The sequence below is a fragment of the Leopardus geoffroyi genome, chromosome A1 (assembly GCF_018350155.1).
Source record: "Leopardus geoffroyi isolate Oge1 chromosome A1, O.geoffroyi_Oge1_pat1.0, whole genome shotgun sequence".
NCBI lineage: Eukaryota > Metazoa > Chordata > Mammalia > Carnivora > Felidae > Leopardus > Leopardus geoffroyi.
Window position 1 is genome coordinate 133,603,126 of NC_059326.1, and position 19,703 is coordinate 133,622,828.

General features: G+C 40.7%; 1 protein-coding gene across 10 annotated transcripts in view; it reads left to right on the top strand.

Moving 5' to 3' along the window:
• Nucleotides 1–19,703, top strand: part of MAST4 (microtubule associated serine/threonine kinase family member 4) — a 568,735-nt gene that overhangs the window by 142,577 nt on the left and 406,455 nt on the right. For all 10 annotated transcript variants that reach the window (XM_045494932.1, XM_045494941.1, XM_045494949.1 and 7 more), the window contains exon 2: nt 3,124–3,277. In XM_045494932.1, coding sequence (XP_045350888.1) covers nt 3,124–3,277 — 154 coding nt within the window. The remainder of the gene's footprint in view (nt 1–3,123; nt 3,278–19,703) is intronic.

Below are 19,703 nucleotides of genomic sequence, written 5' to 3' on the forward strand. Positions count from 1 at the left end.
AGGTAAGTATGTGACAAGGGAAGAGGGCTATCTCTTGATAGGAATGCATTGTCTGCTTGGTGACAAAAATTAGAAGTCTGTGAAGCAGGCATGATAAGTTCAGCCTTCATTGTTTGGTTTAAAGACAAGCTCTGTCATTAGCTGAGCTTCCTGTAGTATGAGACGTGGGGAGTTTGGAAAAGTTGGAAAACATTAAACAGGAATCCTTTAAAGGGCTGTGTCTGAAGTGATAAGTTTGATGTCTACCATAAGCTCTAGGGTGTGATGAAATATTTGCCATTGGAGTATGAGTGTTTGAATCAGGACAAAAAATGAAAAAGAAATCGCAGGGCTGCAGTGGACCATTTTGAGAAGCTTTGACTAATTGTAGAAAGAACATTGAGCCCCTGACAAGCCAGCAAATTTGGAAAAATGATCTATTTAGAGAGAGCCCTGTTGGGATTGTGATTTGATGTGAAGAAGGAAATGGGATCCTGGAACATGGTGCTACGCTTACAGGTTTTTCTCCTTAGACTGTGTTTGAAACGTTGACAGCCCTCACAGTTCACTGACTCCATTTTCCCAGATTTAAAATAATACTCCCCTCTTGAGGTTGCGGTTCTGATTAGAAATGCCGGGTTATGGACTAATAGCTCATGGCTATATATGTGATGAAATAGATTTTCTTTTTTGTTTGTTTTCTTTTACTTTTTTCTTGATTTCCTTCTTCGCCTGCATTTGTTTCATCTTCTAGGGCTTTGTCTGGAAATATGTAAGGAAATCACATAATTCTTACTTAGGAATTATCTTCCTTCTTATTTTTCCACCCTCTGTTAACTTGTGATATAACACTCTTCCCCAGAGAGAGTAATTGTAATCCTGCAAGCTGAAAAATTTAACTTCAGGTGAAAAAGAAGTAGCAGAAGTTGATGAACCCTTAAACAATAAATATTTGTATTTTATGCAGCTGCCACTAGTAATTGGGAGAAAATAACTAAGTGGAATGGACTCTAAGTCACTCAGATACTCTCAGGGGTTCTGGATGCATTTACGGGATCCAGTAGCTGGCTATTGGGGAACGTTGTGTTGAATGTCTGTGACACATTGCCACCTTGTGGCTGCAAGCTTTCCTTTTAAGGCAGAAGCAAATTCCTAGTATTGAGTCCACATGGTAGAATCTTATTTTATATTTTCCCTACTATTTATAATTCAAGGTGATAACGAAAGACTTGAGACACTTAAAAGGATACCTGTAATACAGGGTAGGAGAACTGAAGAGAATGTCCTTGTTCTCAGAAGAGGCATATTGAAGTTTTGGGGGGTGAAGATCCATAATGTGTGCAACTCTCCACTGTGTGGGGGTGGGAGAAGACAGAAGAAGAGAGAGCAAAGGTAGTATGGCAAAAGGTGGTAAAGGGAATACGGGTGCTCACTGTCATTGCCAAGAAAAAAGAAAAAAGAAAAAAAAAACAGAGTAAAGGCATAAAATGGAGCCATGAAGGAGGCAAAAATAACTTCTACATTGTATAATGATCAGACCACATTTGAGCCACTGATTGCTTTCTGCATTTTCCAGTAGCTGATGTGTCACTGTCCAGGGTTCTCTTGCTCAATTTTGTGTCCATAAGGTTTGAGGCCAGAGTATCTAAAATTCGATACAGTTCCTTCTTAGAGGCTGTCCTAAGTAGGATGCTGTTGTAATGAACAGCAGACTCAACAAATAGCTTCCAAAAGTACAACCTGGGATCTTTTCCCTACTGATCTGGCTTGATCCTGGAGTGGAGGCACTGCTAGTTTTTCGAGGACCTCTCACAATAATACTAAGTGGCCATGAAATACAGTAAGAAATTGACCAGCATTGAGTTTGAGGTGGTTACTTACTGACAAGTGCTTGAAGCCCAGATGTTGGGTGTTACTAATGAATACAGTGAGCTTGGGGGAGCACACATCTTGTAAGAGCTGGGCCAGTGAGGTCTGTTCTACCCCACTGCGCTTGGGAGGAGTTACTCATAGGCAGGGTTAAATTTCTTTTTGTGCCATCGTTTTGAGTATGCTGCACCATGTAGGCAAAATAGATCCATGATAGTGCTAATCTGCAAAAATTCAGACAGATATAACCAGATAGTTGTTTCTCTACCCATGAACACAAAGCAAAGCAAATCTCAGTGAAGCATCCCTAAAAATGCTCAGATTTGAGCAGCGCTACTGAAGTCTTGTCTGAATTTAAATTTCTACAAAGTTTTTTTCTGTGGCATTTGGAATTTCCACGAATACCTTTTGTACTCCTTTCTTGTTCTTAATAACCATCTGGATAGATGTGTATGCAAATGAGTATTTTGGTCCTCAGTAACCATCTATATATATATATGTATATATGTATATATATATTGCATATATACTCTGAAGGTGAACATTTTAGAAGATGTGGCCCTATTCAAGTTTGAAAGGTTTTCTTAGAAAAGGAGGACAGATCTTGAAATAAGTGTTGTGACACAAGGGATTCTTTTGTAGAAAGCTATCTCTTGAAGTGATTTTAGTTTCTCTGATTCTTGTGACAGGTTTTCTTTTACAAGGCTATAAAGTGTTATAGGGATGTATTGATTTGCATTAAGGGATGTGGTGCTTAGAAATTTCCCTTCCCTGCATGTATCTGTGAGCACCAGAAGCCTGTGGATTTCCTTTTGTGAACTACTAAAGAAGTGATCTATTGATTCTCTATAGAACAATACTCCTCATTTTTTAGAAACATCATGGCCCACAGAAAGACCTATACCTTACACAGTGAGTAAGGACACACACACACAAGTATAACTTAACCAGGCAATTCATGAAACTGTGCTTTTCCTTTGTTGGACTCTAACAACTTCTGCTACATTTAAACAAATCCTGGTTAGATCTACTAAATTTGGTTTCATGACCCACTAATTTGTTGGGACCTGCACTTTAAACGTCACTGCTGTTGAGATTTTGCGGCACGCCAGAATGTGCTCCAGATGTAGGACACAATAGTGAAACCCTGAATTCTCTAAAGTAACCACATTAGGAACAGGCTTGGGAGAGAGGGATTTGGAGAAGGATAAGCAAGGGGGATGGTGGGTATGAGAGTGTCCTCAGCCTGTGATGCCCCTGTGTTTGTCTCTACAGCTTGACCACATACTGTCACCTCCGCCCATGCCGTTTCGGAAATGCAGCACCCCGGATGTGACTTCTGGTCCTGCAAAGTCACTGAAGTTTAAAAGACAGCTGAGTGAGGACGGGCGAGAGCTGCGGCGGGGAAGCCTGGGAGGAGCTCTCACAGGTGAGTCCTGAATGACAGACGCGCAAGAGGAGGAATTGCCTTGACACACTGGCGGGTCCTCCCAGGTGGTGTGAAAATTGGCCTGCTTTGGAATGGGCCTGGCCCTCTGCAGACCCTTTGGTGAAATCTAATGCAATCCAGAGAGCAGTGAAATTGAGAATTTTATTGTTTCGAATTTTTATTTAAATTCCACTTACGTAACAAACAGTGTACTCCTGGTGTCAGGCATAGAATTCAGGGGTTCATCACTCATTTACTCCAGTCCTCATCCTAACAAGCTAAGTGGGTGATGGGTCTTAAGGAGGGCACATGTTCTGAAATTGAGGATTTTACTGAGAAAGTTGACATACAACAGAAGGGACCTGTGAAAGCAGGTGTGTGCACAGATTTTGGCAAATTTATTTACTTTTTAAAATGTTTATATATTTTGAGAGAGAGAGAGAGCAGGGGAGGGGCAGAGAGAGAGAGAGAGGGAGACCTCTGCAGGTCTCTTCGCTGTCACCGCAGAGCACCATGTGGGGCTTGATCTCACCAACTGTGAGATTATGGCCTCAGCCAAAATCAAGACTTGACTGACTAAGCCACCCAGGTGCCCCAATTCGGCAAATTTTATACACCAGCGTAGCTACCACCACAGTCGAGATAAAAACCTTTCCTGTGCCCTGTTTTTGTCTTTCCTGCTCTCATCCCTCATTTCTTGGCCCCAGACAACCAGCGATCTGCTTTTCCTCACTGCAGATTCGATTTACCTCGAGAATTTAACATTAATAGAATCAAACGGTACATGTTCTTTTGTGTCAGGCTTCTTTTGCTCAGTATGTTTTTAAGATTCATCTGTGTTGGTGCATGCATCAGTAGTGTATATTGAACTTTATAAGGAACTGCCAAACTGTTTCCAAAATTGTACCGTTTTACATTCCCACCAGCGACAGATGAGCAATCTAATTGCTCTGCATTCTTGCCAACTTGTGGTATTGCCAGGTATTGAGTTGTTTTTTGATTTTAGCCATTTTAATGGATAGATAGTCATATCACATCAGGGATTTATTTTGTATGTTCTTGATGACTTAGGTGGTGTTGAACATCTTTGCATGTGCTTATTGGACGTTCGTTTATCATTTGTGAAATGTCTTCACAGCTTTCATCCTTTTATTTTCCTTCTCACCCATTTTTCAATCATGTTGTTAAATTTAATTTAAACATTTTCGAATACAGAGAAAACACAAATCACTTGTATTGACTTGAAACATAGCCAGCCTAAGATAATTTAAAGTGCTTTTTTTTTTTTTTTAAATTTTTTTTTTCAACGTTTTATTTATTTTTGGGGGGACAGAGAGAGACAGAGCATGAACGGGGGAGGGGCAGAGAGAGAGGGAGACACAGAATCGGAAACAGGCTCCAGGCTCTGAGCCATCAGCCCAGAGCCTGACGCGGGGCTCGAACTCACGGACCGCGAGATCGTGACCTGGCTGAAGTCGGACGCTTAACCGACTGCGCCACCCAGGCGCCCCAATTTAAAGTGCTTTGAAGTAACTCACCATATAAATTTTTCATATTACTCACCTTTAAATCACTGAAGGTTATTTCTTTTTCTTTCTGAGTGCTTTTTTCTGTGAATATAAATATCTTTGGACAAACTGGTTTTTATTTTATTATTCTTTATATGTTTGTTTTTGAGAGAGAGCATGCACATGTGGAGGAGGGGCAGAGCAAGAGGGAGAGAGAGAATCCCAAGCAGGCTCCACACTGTCGGCACAGAGCCTGATGTGGGGCTCAGTCTCACAAACCGTGAGATCATGACCTGTGCTGAAATCAAAAATTGGACACTTAAGCGACTGAGCCACCCAGGGGCCCAAGAAACAGATTATTAAGTCACAAAGCAGAGTTTTCTCTGTATACGACAAGTTTTCTCTGCCAATTCCTAAATGGTCTGAAAAGTAAGTTGAGTTATTCACATTTTTTGGAGAATCCTGGATTTTGACTTCCAAGAGATAAATTTCTGGTAACAGCAAGGATTCTGTCATAGGCTCAGTAGACTTTAGAACATTTGACCCATTGTGGCATACTGCAGGGTGAAATTGACCTCAGGCCAAGGGGAAGAAATTCACCAAAGACTGCTTCACTTCACTAAGTTTAGGCAAATGTTCATACTTGAGTTATACTGATATTCTTTGAACGCTTGTGAGGATATTTTTCTTTGCTTTCCTTTACAGATTGAGACTATTTGCTTTTTTAAGCGGGAGATCCTAAACATTGTTTAGTCCAACCCTTTTTTGTAAGTGGAGAAATTAAATCTTAATGGTTAAAAGACTCATCCCTTTCCTTACTCATTTCACTTAGGAAATTTACTTACTTTGGTTATACTATTTTTGACCAAAAGGAGGGGCAGTAATGATTCTCTCTAATTTTTGCTAGAGGAGTATACTTAAAGCTTTAAAACAATGCAGAGGTATAGCTCTTGATGCAGATAAATGACCTGAGTCATGAAATTTGGCCTACAGCTTAAAAAAAAATCTGAAGTTGATTCCCATTTCATAATCTTAATAGCTCTAGCAATTCTACTCTTAATAATTTAGTGTGCTATATATACAGTTTATTTTATTTTATTTCATTTCATTTCATTTTATTTTATTTTATTTTATTTTATTTTATTTTATTTTATTAAAGTTTGTATTTATTTTTGAGACAGAGAGAGACAGAGCATGAACGGGGGAGGGTCAGAGAGAGGGAGACACAGAATCTGAAACAGGCTCCAGGCTCTGAGCTGTCAGCACAGAGCCCGACACAGGGCTCAAACTCACGTACCGCGAGATCATGACCTGAGCCGAAGTTGGCCGCTTAACCAACTGAGCCACCCAGGCGCCCCTATTTTATTTTTTTATATACACCTTTACATTTTTATATATACTTGCATATGATTAAATTTCAGGTTATGTAATTTTCAAAAATGTTTATTAGCCCTTGAGAGAGAGAGAGAGAGGGAGAGAGAGAGCGCTTAAAAGAATCTCATGAATGTCAGTTTTTAAAAACAGTTTCTTGTAAGTTTGATTAGAATATGAAGAAAACATTCTAATTGGTCCTCTGAATAGCTTAGCTAAGGATTTAATGAAGGAATTTATGCCAAGCCCTTAGCCCAGCCATGGGTGGCTATGAATATTATGTGCAGCATGGATTGAATTTGGGGTGTTTGCACTTGGTGGGCAACTTGGGCTTCTGAACATCAGTTTGGATCCTTTATCCATTGAGTTTCCATCTGTCTCAGGCACTGTGCCAGTATTGGGTTGCAGTAGAAAGAAAACATCATTTCTGATCTTGAAGAGTTTCTACTAGTAATAGGCACCTGTGAATTATCACATGTGATCTTACCTTGGGATATACTTGTTGCTAAACTTAATTAAGTCAAAGTAACTGGTTTTGCCATCAGAAATCTGTACCTGATATATTTTGTAACATCAAGACCAGCCATCTTCATATTGCTTAGCTTTGTTTTAATCTAAAAGACTCTTTTCTTTGGCAATTTTTTACTGCTTTCTTTAAAACGAAGATTCTGTGGGAGCGCCTGGGTGGCGCAGTCGGTTAAGCGTCCGACTTCAGCCAGGTCACGATCTCGCGGTCCGTGAGTTCGAGCCCCGCGTCGGGCTCTGGGGATGGCTCAGAGCCTGGAGACTGTTTCCGATTCTGTGTCTCCCTCTCTCTCTGCCCCTCCCCCGTTCATGCTCTGTCTCTCTCTGTCCCAAAAATAAATAAAAATGTTGAAAAAAAAAAAAAACAAAAACAAAAACAAAGATTCTGTGAAGGCTTATAGCTTAAAATTTTTGCCACTCAGTTATCCTTGGTAAGTTTCATTGAACTCTGCTTTTTGAGGAGAAGATCTATGATGTTTTCATCTAGTTGTCACTAATTATAATGAGAGCTAACCTTGAGAGCTTGCTATGTAGCATGCATTGTTTTTAGGGAATTATATTTATTGCCTTAATTTTTTCTTAAACATCTTTATCCCCCTATGAGGGGCAGTCTTATCCCCATGTTACAGATGAAAAAACTGAGGAACAAATAGTTTGACTGAATTGCACAAGATCATGGTGTTCACAAAGAGCAGAGCCAAGATTTGAGCCTGAGTGTCGTGGCTCCGAAGTCCATTCTTGTAAATACTGCACTGTTCGTAATGCAGTAGGTACCCGTAGGTTTCTAGTAAACTCCAGCAGGGTTAATTGGAGTGAATGCTAGGGGGGGGAATCTTTGCTCATTTGGAATCCAGGGCTGACTCAATCTATAGGGATCCTGGTCCCTTAATTGCAAAAGTAAATTAAAACTATACAATTAATAATTAAACAATTACACATTTGTTAACCCAGCCATTCTGTGTCTCCCATTTCATCACAAGGAAATAGTTGTGAATGGGTGCAGAGAAATAACAATAGTGATATTTAGATCAGCATCATTTATTAGAATCAAAATTGCTTATCATCTAACTACCTGGCAAAAGATATTGGCTAAACACATTGTAGTATACACATAAAATGGAAAGTAATTGTAAACATTAAATATCGTGTAGTAAAAGAATATGTTGTAACATTGACATAGTCTCCCAATATGTTTTTAATATGAAATCCCATTGTTCAGTGGTCTCATGGCCTTGATTGCTTCCTAGGTCTTGCTATAAATGTAAGGAAATAATTGTATATATAACAAGTGGGAGGAAGACAGTTCCTGGGATGATTGTTGACTGGGTTCCCTTTAAAAATGGGCACGTGAAGGATGTTATGGCCTTCTTTTACACCCTGCAGTTCTATCCATGAGACATGTTTTGCCACTGAGATTTCCTGAGGCATTAAGTGGTTTATCAGTTGGTGACAATATTGTATAACTACAAACTTTCATTGGCAGACAAGTATTTCTTATTTACATGGTTGCAGGTCAGCTGGGTTTTGGATCATTTTGTCTGGGCTCTGCTAGGATTGGGTCTAGGATGCTATTTGAGTCCAGATTTGCACAATGTGTCTGTCTTCTTCCTTGGACCAGCAGCTAGGCAAGGCATCATATTCTGGTAAAAGACAGGAGCATGAGAGTGCATATCCACCAGCTCAGGCATGCTTCAAGCCTCTGGGGACATCATGTCTTCTAATTTTGTATTGGCCAAAGCAAGTCACATGGTCAAGCCCAGAGTTAAGGGGTAGAAACATGTTCTACCCACATGGTATCTAGGCCAAGGTGCAGATATATAACACTAATGCAGGGTAGCAAAGAATTGGGACCAATAATTCCATTTGTCATAATTAGCCTCTCTCTCTCTCTCTCTCTCTCTCTCTCTTTTTTTTTTCTTTTGCCTTTACCTATTTTTTAATTATTACAGTGATATCTGTTTAATGTAGACAAATGTAGACAAACTATCGGTACTTTTTCTTTTTCCAGGGCTAGCTTTTAAACAACAAACACAGAGTTGGCTGTATTCAACTCTGTCTGATTTTTTTTTTTTAATTTTATTTTGGAGGCTAAAGCTATCTTCTCTCTTTATGGCCTGCAACTTGCTAAGTAGGCAACCAGAAGCATCATGTAAACACTGAGCTTTGGGAACCCCTTGATGAGTAAAAGGAGTGTTATTTTAATCATTATACAGACCCTTAAGTCTAGGCATAAGTATGTGGTAATGTACCTGACAGTTTACAGCAAGGGAGCTGCACAATGAAGGACAGAACCTCAGGATCTTGAGTCCTGGCTTCTTGATATGTGAAGCAGTGTCCTCAATCCAGGTCCTGAATTTCACAACTATGATACATATTGGAGCTCTAATGGTCAGAAAAGGCAGGATTCTTTTCCTTATGAGGAAAATTGTGTTTTTTCAAAACTTACTGGCTTGTTTGGAGTGTAAAACAAAGGAATCTATATATGTTTGCAAGTTGCATCTAATAATAATAAACCAACTTTGTAGATAGTATAAACTAGAATTTGTAACAGCGTCGTGGTGTTCTATCTTGGGGAAAATAGTGAGACATTTTTCTTTCTTCGACTATGGAAATCAGTTTGGAATAACATCTGAAAAATTTTTAAAAGCATTTCAGAGTGAATTTTACTTCAAGACGGAAAAGAAAAACAAACAACCCTATCCTAAAAAAAGCTTTTTTTTTTTCTTTTCTTTAAAATTAACCTGGTGGCCATTGTGTTTTAGTGCTGTGTAGAGGTTAATGGGTTTTCCATCCTAGAGGCCTCCTTAGCTTACTGGGTGAGACCAAGAATTCAGATTAAAGTGAATTTACATAAAATAAGACCTCATTTTTTTTATGGGTAGCCTTGGTATTTAGTAAATATTGCTCCTAAAAGTTCTCGTTGATGCCCTAGATTTTTTATGTTCATAATTTCATCCAAAGAATGCCTATACAATGATGACGTGTGTTAGAATGCCATAACAAGCAAACCAAAACCTATCAGTGGCTTATCACAATGCTTATTTATTTCCTACTCATGTACATGTTTTTGGTTAGCAGGCAGCTGTCTTCCTCATGCTGAGTCAGGGACCCACACTCCTTTCATCTTCTGGTTTTGTTCTTCCCTATGGCCTTAATATACTTTGCTTCTGGATAATAGAAGTAAGAAAAAAAAAGGAGAAAGCTTTCTGTCTTCTTAAAAGTCCCAGCCTAGAAGAGACACATTCTTCTTGTCCATTCACATTCTTTCTGTCAAGATTATGTCACATGGTCACAGCCAAATGCCAGCCTGGTGCTGCTCTTGGGAGAAGGTGAGGGGACTAGTATGGTCCTTCTGGGCCGTTGCCTATTTGTACAGATACACAAGAGTCAATGGCAACATGGTGCTTACTGAGTTGGGGAAGGCTGAGAGAGAAATAGGTCTTACTAAAGAAATAGAATGTGGTAATTTCCCTTCGCTAACTCTGTATGTCAGGACTGTGGGATCGCAAAAAGGGAGAGTTGTATTTTGAGAAGGAAAGAATTGGCTCCATGTCAGGAAGATGGCTCTAAATGGTTATTGGAATCTGCAGTATGGTCACTGATAACCTTGGGGACAGTAGTGAAGTGGGACGAAAAGCTAGAATGGAGTGGGTTAAGAACAAACGGTAGTTAAGGAATGAGAGGTAGCTAGTGGGTAGACAGTTGAGTGTAGATAGCTCTCTTGAAAAGTGCTGCTGTGTAAGGGAGTAGACACATTGTGGGAGCTGGAAAAGTTTAAGGGGTCAAAAGGAGACCTCTTAGCATGGGGTCCGTGTGAGCATGTTTGTCAGGTGTTGAGAATGGCAGTGAAGAAAGCCAAAGTAAAGGGCTTCCGCAGGAACCTGGCAAGGTATCCAGAGCACATGTAAGAAGGTGGGCTTTTTTATGGGAGAAGGGGCACTTCCTTTCTTGTCATCAGAGGAAGGAGGCGAGAAAGGATGCAAAAGTGGATGTATATCATGGAATACTATTCAGCAGTAAACAGGAATGAACTATTGATGGGGATGGTGGCCTGGGTGAATCTCCGGAGAATTAGACTGCATTAAAAACAAAAAAAAGCCTGCTGTGTAATTCCATTTGTGTATACCATTCTCAAAGTAACACGCTTGTAGGAGTGGAGAACTGGTGAGCGGTTGCTGGGGCTTTAGGAGGGGGAGATGGGAGGGGAGTAAGTGTGGCTCTTAATCGATGACATGCGGGATCCTCTGCTGATGGACATGTTCTGTATCTTGACTGTGTCCAAGTCGTTATCCTGATGCTTATCGTACACTATGGTCTTGCGGAGCGTTACTGTTGAGGAAAACCCGGCAAAGCGTACCTGGGTTCTCTCTATATTATTTCTTACTACTGCATACGAATCTACATTTATCTCAAGAGAATAAGAAGTTTCATTTTTAAATGTCCCATTTCCATATCACTGCTGTCAATAAATTTTCTTGATAAAAAGTAGGTAGTTTAATAGATTTGGTAGCTTCGCTTTTCTCCATTTATTATGAGACCCCTGGGTAGCAGTTGGGAGGGTTATATGGGAGTCGAGTATAGAGGGAAGTCACATGGCCTTGGAGAACAGGAAAGGAGCCATAAATGTGGTAGGATTGCTTTGGAGCGTTAACAACCCATTTAAGGTCTGAGGTCATGAACTGCAAGTGAAGGCTATTGACATGTTTGAGGAAAAGGTAAGGCCCCAGTGAAATGTGTGTAGTGGGAACAGTACTTCCACAGAACATGGATAGCAGAGAACCCAGATTGAGGGTCGTGTGAAGGTAGTGGTGGGGAGAGTGGGGTTGAGCTATTTAAGAACGCGTGGAGTTTTGGTGCCTTTGGTGGAATTTCTCAGTGGCGGAGCCAAAGCACATGGGAGTTTGGAAGGAGGAGAGGTAGTGGGCACTTGGGCATGTGGTTGTATTTGGGACTGAGCACTATGTGGGCTAAGTTGGGTTTACCCAGGCCCTGAAGGTTGAGTGCAATGTTAGTATTTTGATATATGGCAAAATTGGAAACTCTTAGAGGGCAAAGACATTTGCAGTTGTTGTAAATGGTGCTCTTTTGTTCTGCTTTCCATCTGGGTTCTTGGCTCTTGGACAACAGAGAAAAAAGATCCTGGATCCACTGCAAATTCACACTTAAGGTCGTACTGGTTTAAAAACATCCTATTTCTATTTGTTTTGCGATTTGCCAATACTTTAAACATTGCCAGACTGGGGGCTCCTGGCTGGTTGGTTAAACATCTGACTCTTGATTTGGGCTCAGGTCATGATCTCATGGTTCATGTGTTCCAACCTATATCATGCTCCATGCTAAATGAATAAATGAACCAATGAATCATTGAGTCAATGAATCAATGAGTCAGTGAGTCAGTGAATCTCTCTCTCTCTCTCTCTCTCTCTCTCTCTCTATCTCTGGGCTGAAGGCATGTAACTGGGAATAGGAATTTTTTTTTTTACATTAGTTGAGTGTTCTCTTAGAACTTATAAAATTGTATAGTTCATCAACAGTTGCTAAGGAAGTTGGAGGATGTCTACGCATTTTTCTGAGTTACCAAGCAGTCAAGAGGCAAATCCATTAGTACCTTCTTCCTGGTGAGAGTGCCTGCTTTTAAATAGTCTTTGAAATCATTGCTGTCTTCACTGCCCCTATGTCATTCTGTGTCTGGATGTTTTGTTGGTATCTAGGTGTTCTAATTACAAGATGACTCTTGTGGTGTATTTTTGTTGTGCAATCTCTCCTTGCCAGGGTAGGCATAGCTCCAGAGACTTAAACTTAATAGGGCATGCAGCCACTTCCTTTGGCAGGTGCTGCCTCCCAGTGTCTGTCAGGTAGCCTTCTGCTGTGGCTCATCTCTCATGCCGGTGGCCCACCAGTGTGTCATTGCTTCACCTGACAGAGTGATCACAAGGTGGTTCCCAGACCCTGGTGCCCTGCTGCCTCAAACTGACGTGTGGCCACCTTGTTCTGAGCCAGGCTGCAGAGACCTCTTTGAAAGTCAAATACATATCTCTTTCAGGCCTCTTGGACCAAGGAGGCCTTCCCAAGAGGTGAGGATGAAAGGCATGCTGGGAGAATTAATTAAGGGATGAGTCTAAATGAGGACTTGAAGAATCAAATGTGTTTTTCTTATACCGGAAATCAGATGAGAGACTAGGCTGTTTGCTTTGAAGTAGTGTGAGTTCCAGAGAGTGCTGGGAGCCATGCTAGGTCAGCAAATCTGGCTTTTCAGAAAGCCACTTGACAATTTTATACCAGATAGAAGGACTTCAAAATTAGTTCTGAGTGTTAATTAAGATGTTGATAGGAGACTCAGTTTCCCTTAAGCCTTTTGAGGTGCCTTCTGCAGACCAAAAAGTCGCTTGGGTCTTAAATCGCTGTTGGTCTAGAATTTCAAGGTCACTAGGGTAGGAAAATCAGTTGAATACTTACATAGAACTGAACCATTCTGACTTCCAAAATTGAGTTGGCCTTCTTGACCTTCAGCTGGGTGTGGCAAATCAAATGTGGTAAGGTCAGTTTTTGCTGGTATTATTTCATTTTATTTACTTTTTAAAAATCTTTTATATGTTTATTTATTTTAAGAGAGACAGAGCGAGTGGGGGAGGGGTAGAGAGAGAGAGGGAGACATAGAATCGCAAGCATGCTCCGCACTACCAAGCACAGAGCTGGATGTGGGGCTTGAACCCACGAAACCGTGAGGTCTTGACATGATCCGAACGAAGAGTCACACGCTTAACAGACCGAGCCACCCAGGAGCCCCAAGTGCTGGTATTATTTTAAAATAATTTGTATTTGTCTAGGCTTCTGGGTGGCTCATTTGATTAAGTGTCTGACTCTTGACTCTTCATTTAAGCTCAGGCCATGATCTCATGTTCCATGAGTTCAAGCCCCACATCGGGCTCTGCACTGAGAGTGAGCAGCCTATTTGGGATTCTCTGTCTCTCCCCTGCCTCTGCCCCTCCCCAACTCGTGCTCTCTGTCTCTCTCTCTCAGAATACATAGATACACCAAAATAAAAAGTTGTATGTGTCTAAATATGTAAGGAAGCTCTCTATATCAATGAGACTAATGAAGAAACTTAACAGAAACAAACCAAAGATGCGTGAATGTTCACATGAACAAAGCACTAGGCTTCCTCATTCACCCTTTTGGTCTCTCTCTTGCTCCCTTAATGTCTTGCCCATATTTTTTGTGTTCTAACGTGGTTCTATAAGTAACAGACTTGGGTTATTCCTGAGAGAAGAATGAATTTATTGAAACCATGTATCAAAAATTCAAGTTGTTTGTTCTTTTTTTTTAAAGTTTAGTTATTTATTTTTGAGGGAGCACGAGCAGGGGAGGGACAGAGAGGGATGGAGAGAGACAGAGAGAGTGAGAATCTCTAGCAGGCTCCATGCTGTCAGCCCAGAGCCTGATGAGGGGCTCGAATCCCTGAACTGTGAGATCATGACCTGAGCCAACACCAAGAATTAGACTGTCACCCGACTGAGCCACCCAGGTGCCTGAAAAATTCAAGTTGTTTGTTCTGAAAACTTACTTTAGAAGAGAAAGTTGATTTCACTTGGAGTTGTGTGGTTTGGTTTGGCATTTTTATCAAGGGGTTGACTTTTTGAAGGGGGATTATCATGTTCTTTTTTGTTTTCTCTCTGCTGATTTTATATTTTTGTACAGTCCTGAACATTTGTTTTGCCCTGATAGGGTGGACTGAGGCCAAGCGTGGCTGGACGTGGTTTTCCCATCCTTTCTGCCTTGTGTACTTTCAGGTTCAGGAAGGCGTGCAGATTCTAAGCTTATCTTCTCAGCCCCATGTATGTATCATCTATAAAAGATGGATTGGTTTTAGCTCCCTGTGACACTTTTTGGTATATGTGAGGATGCCACAAAAGTTGAATTGACAGTGTTGTAGTGAAGAGCATGGAATATAAAGTTAAATAAGAGAAAATCAGTATGGCCCATTAAATCCCATAGACAGCATTCTTAGTAGGCGCCGGCGGGGGGGGGGGCGCCCGGGTGGCTCAGTCAGTTAAGCGTCCAACTTCAGTTGATTAAGCGTCCGACTTCAGCTCAGGTCATGATCTTGCTGTCCATGAGTTTGAGCCCCACGTTGGGCTCTGTGCTGACAGCTCAAAGCCTGGAGCCTGCTTCAGATTTTGTGTCTCCCTCTCTCTCCCTGCCCCTTCCCTGCTCACACTCTGTCTGTCTGCCTGTCTGTCTGTCTCTCTCTCTCAAAAAATAATAAAAAAAAATAATTAGTAGGGAAGGGAAGATAAGGTTGGGGAATGCAAGGGAGATGGTGGGTGCTGCCATTTCATGCCACCCTGGAGCCACATGTATGCAGTTGGATATGGGTGACTGGCTGTTCTGGTGACATTGTCTTAATGTGTGCAGTGGAACGTACCACATCTGCTCAGAAGTGCACGTGAGGTGCTAAGTGCTCATGTACTGGAATCCTCTGGACAACACATGCGTGGTAGTGGGGTGTGATGCAGTAGCGTTTGGGGGAGGCATGGATCAGAATGGGATACATGGAGTAGACTGAATGGGGTTTCAAGATGGAAAGCAAGTGACTTGCCTGGGTGACTTGGTAGGTTACGCACTGCTCTTGCAGGGTGTTATGGGAACCATGAAATGGGGCTCAGAGGCCCAGATGCTGGTGACAAGCATACCTTTAAGTAAAGCGTGGCTCGGTTTCTGATGCCTAATTTCATCCTCTGTAAAATGAACAGGTTGGATCAGACAGCCTCCAAGTCCCTTCAAACTTGAGTAGTAAATAATTTTAGTTACCAAGATGAGATGGGGGGGGGGGGAAGTCTTTGCAGAGACCGGTTTCCCTTCATTTTCTCCCTTCACACGTAAATATTTTGTCCACTGTTGAGCTCAGAAACCCACTGTCTCCCCTGGAGGAGCATTCCAGTGATGTCCTGTCACCAGCCTCTGAAACTGAGTACCCCAGGCCATCTATCTCTTGTTTAAAGCTCATTTTCAGTGGCGAATCAAAGTCAAGAATGTAGACCTGTTTTTTACTTCCTGGGTGGAAACCGAAAATGAAGCTGACTGTATGTCAACTCCATAGTAAGAGTATAAGGAAAGGAATGCAAATGCCACCAACCGGGAAGTTTAAAGATTTATAAAAATTAGTGTTCCTGATATATTAATGACTCTGGTGGTGGTAGCCTGCATTTGTCATTGTCATGTTCCATTGTCATTCAAGTATTTAATCAACGCCTATTGTCAGGGCTACATTTATTTTCTTGTGTCTGCCTCGCCAGATCATTTCTCTGTTCTTTGACAGTACTGTGTCAGGTGCCCTGCATCACACCAGGGCCAGAAGGGAGATCTTGAGGGTAAGCCCCGTCCTTGCTTTTAACCCATTGCTGACTGGCTCACTGCTGGGAGTGAGACTTTTGAAAAGAAAATACAGTATTATTTAAATGTCTGTTTCCCTCTTTCTGAATAAGACCAAGGTGGAATCATTCCTACCCTACATGATTAATCCTGTGTCCAAATTAGGCTTGAAGGATTTTGCATAAGGTAGCAGAATTACCATGTTCCAAATCCCTGTGAGAGAGAGGCATGTATGTATGTTAAGTAACATACATGGACGTTTGGTAAGTGTTTATACGTATGCATGCACGCACAGCTCTGTGCCCTTGATTTTTATTTAGTGTCTCATACTTTCGGACACGCCTGTAGTTTTGCCTTACATCACTCTAGAAGACAGGAACAGTTACATATGTCAGTGCCCTTTTTTTTTTTAAACCTCAAACAAATTTCACTGGGCTCAGAACAAGGAAAAAGGGGTTAAACTAGTCTGATAAATTTGAATTCTTTCTTGAGCTAAGTACTGAGAGCTGGGTCACCCACTGTGTTTGCCCTGGTTGCCAGGAATCTCAGAGCAAAAACGTTTTGTTGCTCTATTTTTGCTCCATTGCACTAGATTGTGGCTGCAGTGGTACATATAAATAATTTTTAAAAATAGGGGGGAAATAATACATGCACAAACGCATAGCACTGAGATGCCTACTTATATGTAAAAAAAAAAAAAAAAAAGGGAAGTGAAACTCAGGATCCTTAACTACATTCAGATTCCATTCCAAACACCTTCATATCACTTGCTGATTCTTCAACAGCCCTACTTTAACTCTCTCTTTCCATCGTATATTGCTTTCTTCTTACAGGATGGATCACTCTAAATTTTCTGTTATTTGTGTACCTATCATCCCTTTTACTAGTTTATAAATTCCTTGACATTTTCCTTGTTTCTTCAAAGCAGAGTTTCCTGCATTGCAAATATTAATTGCTCAGTAAATAGGATGGCCAGACAAAATGCATGACACCATTAATAATATCACATAGACAGCTAATCCTATTTTTAGTATATGTATGCCCATTCTGAAATTTGGGCACTAAATTCACTAAATCCAGTACAGATTTATTTGTACTGGAATGGATTTAGGGGTCTTATATTTTTATTTGCAAAATCCGTCAGTAAATACTGGAATGGTTTTGTGTCTAGGCATCCTCAGACATACTGTCTTTTAGGTACATGCATGGTATGAAAGGCAGGAGGTTAGAGCCCTTACACATGGATGTCAGTACAATATCCTTTTCTAATGTTTGATTCTCTGGCTGCTTAGTCACCTCAGAGACAGGATTATCTCTGTGGACAACCCCAAGCAGATCTGGTATGTGATGTCCTCTTATGTATGTAAGTCTGGATGCAAATGCCCCACTGCCATTCTTTGAACAGTTATGGTCCTCTCTGTGGATTCAAATAATGGGAGGTTAAATGCATTTAATGGAACTATTAGAAGAAAATGACCAGACACTCAATTTTTTTTGCCTTTTTATATTTTTATTTATTTAATTTTTAAAATATAATTTATTGTCAAATTGGCTTGCATACAACACCCAGTGCTCATCCCAACAAGTGGCCTCCTTAGTGCCCATCACCCATTTTCCCTCTTCCTCCTGCCCCACCTCCCTGTCCACCTTCAGTTTGTTCTCTGTATTTAAGAGTCTCTTGTGGTTTGCTTCCCCTCCCTCTCTGATTGTATCTATCATTCCCCCTTCCTTCCCCCATGGTCTTCTGTTAAGTTTCTCATGATCCACATTTGAGTGAAAACATATGATATCTGTCTTTCTCTGACTGACTTATTTCATTCAGCATAATACCTTCCAGTTCCATCCATGTTGCTGCAAATGGCAGGATTTCATTCATTCTTACTGCCAAGTAGTATTCCATTGTATATATAAACCACATCTTCTTCATCCATTTGTCAGTCGATGGACATTTAGGCTCTTTCCATAACTTGACTATTGTTGAAAGCGCTGTTATAAACATTGGGGTACTTGTGCCCCTATGCATCAGCACTCCTGTATCCCTTGGGTAAATTCCTAGTAGTGCTATTACTGGGTCATAGGGTAGTTCTATTTTTGATTTTTTGAGGAACCTCCACACTGTTTTCCAGAGTGGCTGCACTAGTTTGCATTCCTGTCAACAGTACAAGAGGGTTCCCGTTTCTCCACATCCTCGCCAGCATCTATAGTCTCCTGATTTGTTCATTTTAGCCACTCTGACTGGCGTGAGGTGGTATCTCAGTGCGGCTTTGATTTGTATTTCCCTGATGAGGAGTGACATTGAGCATCTTTTCATGCAGACTCAATCTTGAGAGATGGCTGTTTAGAGGGTGACTAGGACAACCGAATGGCTACCTTCCCCCAACTCAGCACCAAGCACACTGATTTCCCCCATAATCACGGCTGAATTCTCTAAAAAGGAATGCCAACTAGTCTAGTGATACCATTATTTTAAAACATGAAGACTTGACCCTGGAGTTCAAGACTACTTGATGTCATCTAAGCTTTCAGAAGAACTCAGTGAGTAAATAATAGACCAGAAATGAAAGGGCTGAATTCCAACCCTATACCTCTCATTAATTTCTAAGCAGTGCTGAGCCAATCATGATGCTAATCTGGGCTTTAATTTTTCTCTTGTTAAAAACAAGGGCACTATTTTGTTATGTTTTGGAAATCAATGATTTCTTAGGACTTAATTCAGGGCATAGGGTTGCAGCTTGGATAATACAGCTTCTTAGATTCTGTTGCTTTTAAACCAGGTAGGATGGACATTAATTTTCCTACTAACAGAGGAAGGAGAGCAGGCTACAGAGTCCCTGATGGAAGTCTGTCTCTCCGGGAATGGGGACTTTAACAAAGTACCATTTGGAATCATGGGGAGATCTATGATATGGTATTTTTTGAAGAAATCTTTCATAGTTGTGTTCTAGACTTTTTGGTTGTTCATTAATTAGTATCAACAAACTGGAGACAAAATACTAGATTCTTCAGAAAGCATACATGGACATTGCTATTGGGGAGGAAGAATTTGAAATCTATTTGGAGTAAAAGTCAGCTTGGAACTAGAAACTGTTCCAAATAAATATATGTGGAAATACATTGTTATGAGAATTCAATTGTATATAGAAGTTTCCTTGGGTAAACAGAACTTGTTAAGAAATTTGTACTTGTCTGGAAATTTCTGCTTGGATTGTGATAATGGAGTTTGTTTTATCCCCTTCTGGCTGCCTTTGTTCTTTTTGTTTCTCTTGTAAAGTTCCTGATGGCTAGCTCCTCCTTGCTCTCTGTCATAAGTATTTAGATGTAGGGCCATTGTCAGAAATGTTTAGCATCCAGGGCTGCTAGTGATATTTGAGTGTGTCAATAAAATCATCTTAGTGTCCAAAAGAATGTTATTGAATAGGATCCATAATTTCTTCACAAAGCAAGATGCTAAGTACAAATTGTTATCTAGTGTTTTGAGGCTAATCAGCCTACCTTGAAAATAACCAGTATTTTGTGGAGGTGTTGGACTTTTTTGGAGATGCATTTTATTTTTTTTTTTCAATTTTTTTTTAATTTTTTTTTTTTTAATTTTTTTTTTCAACGTTTATTTATTTTTGGGACAGAGAGAGGCAGAGCATGAACGGGGGAGG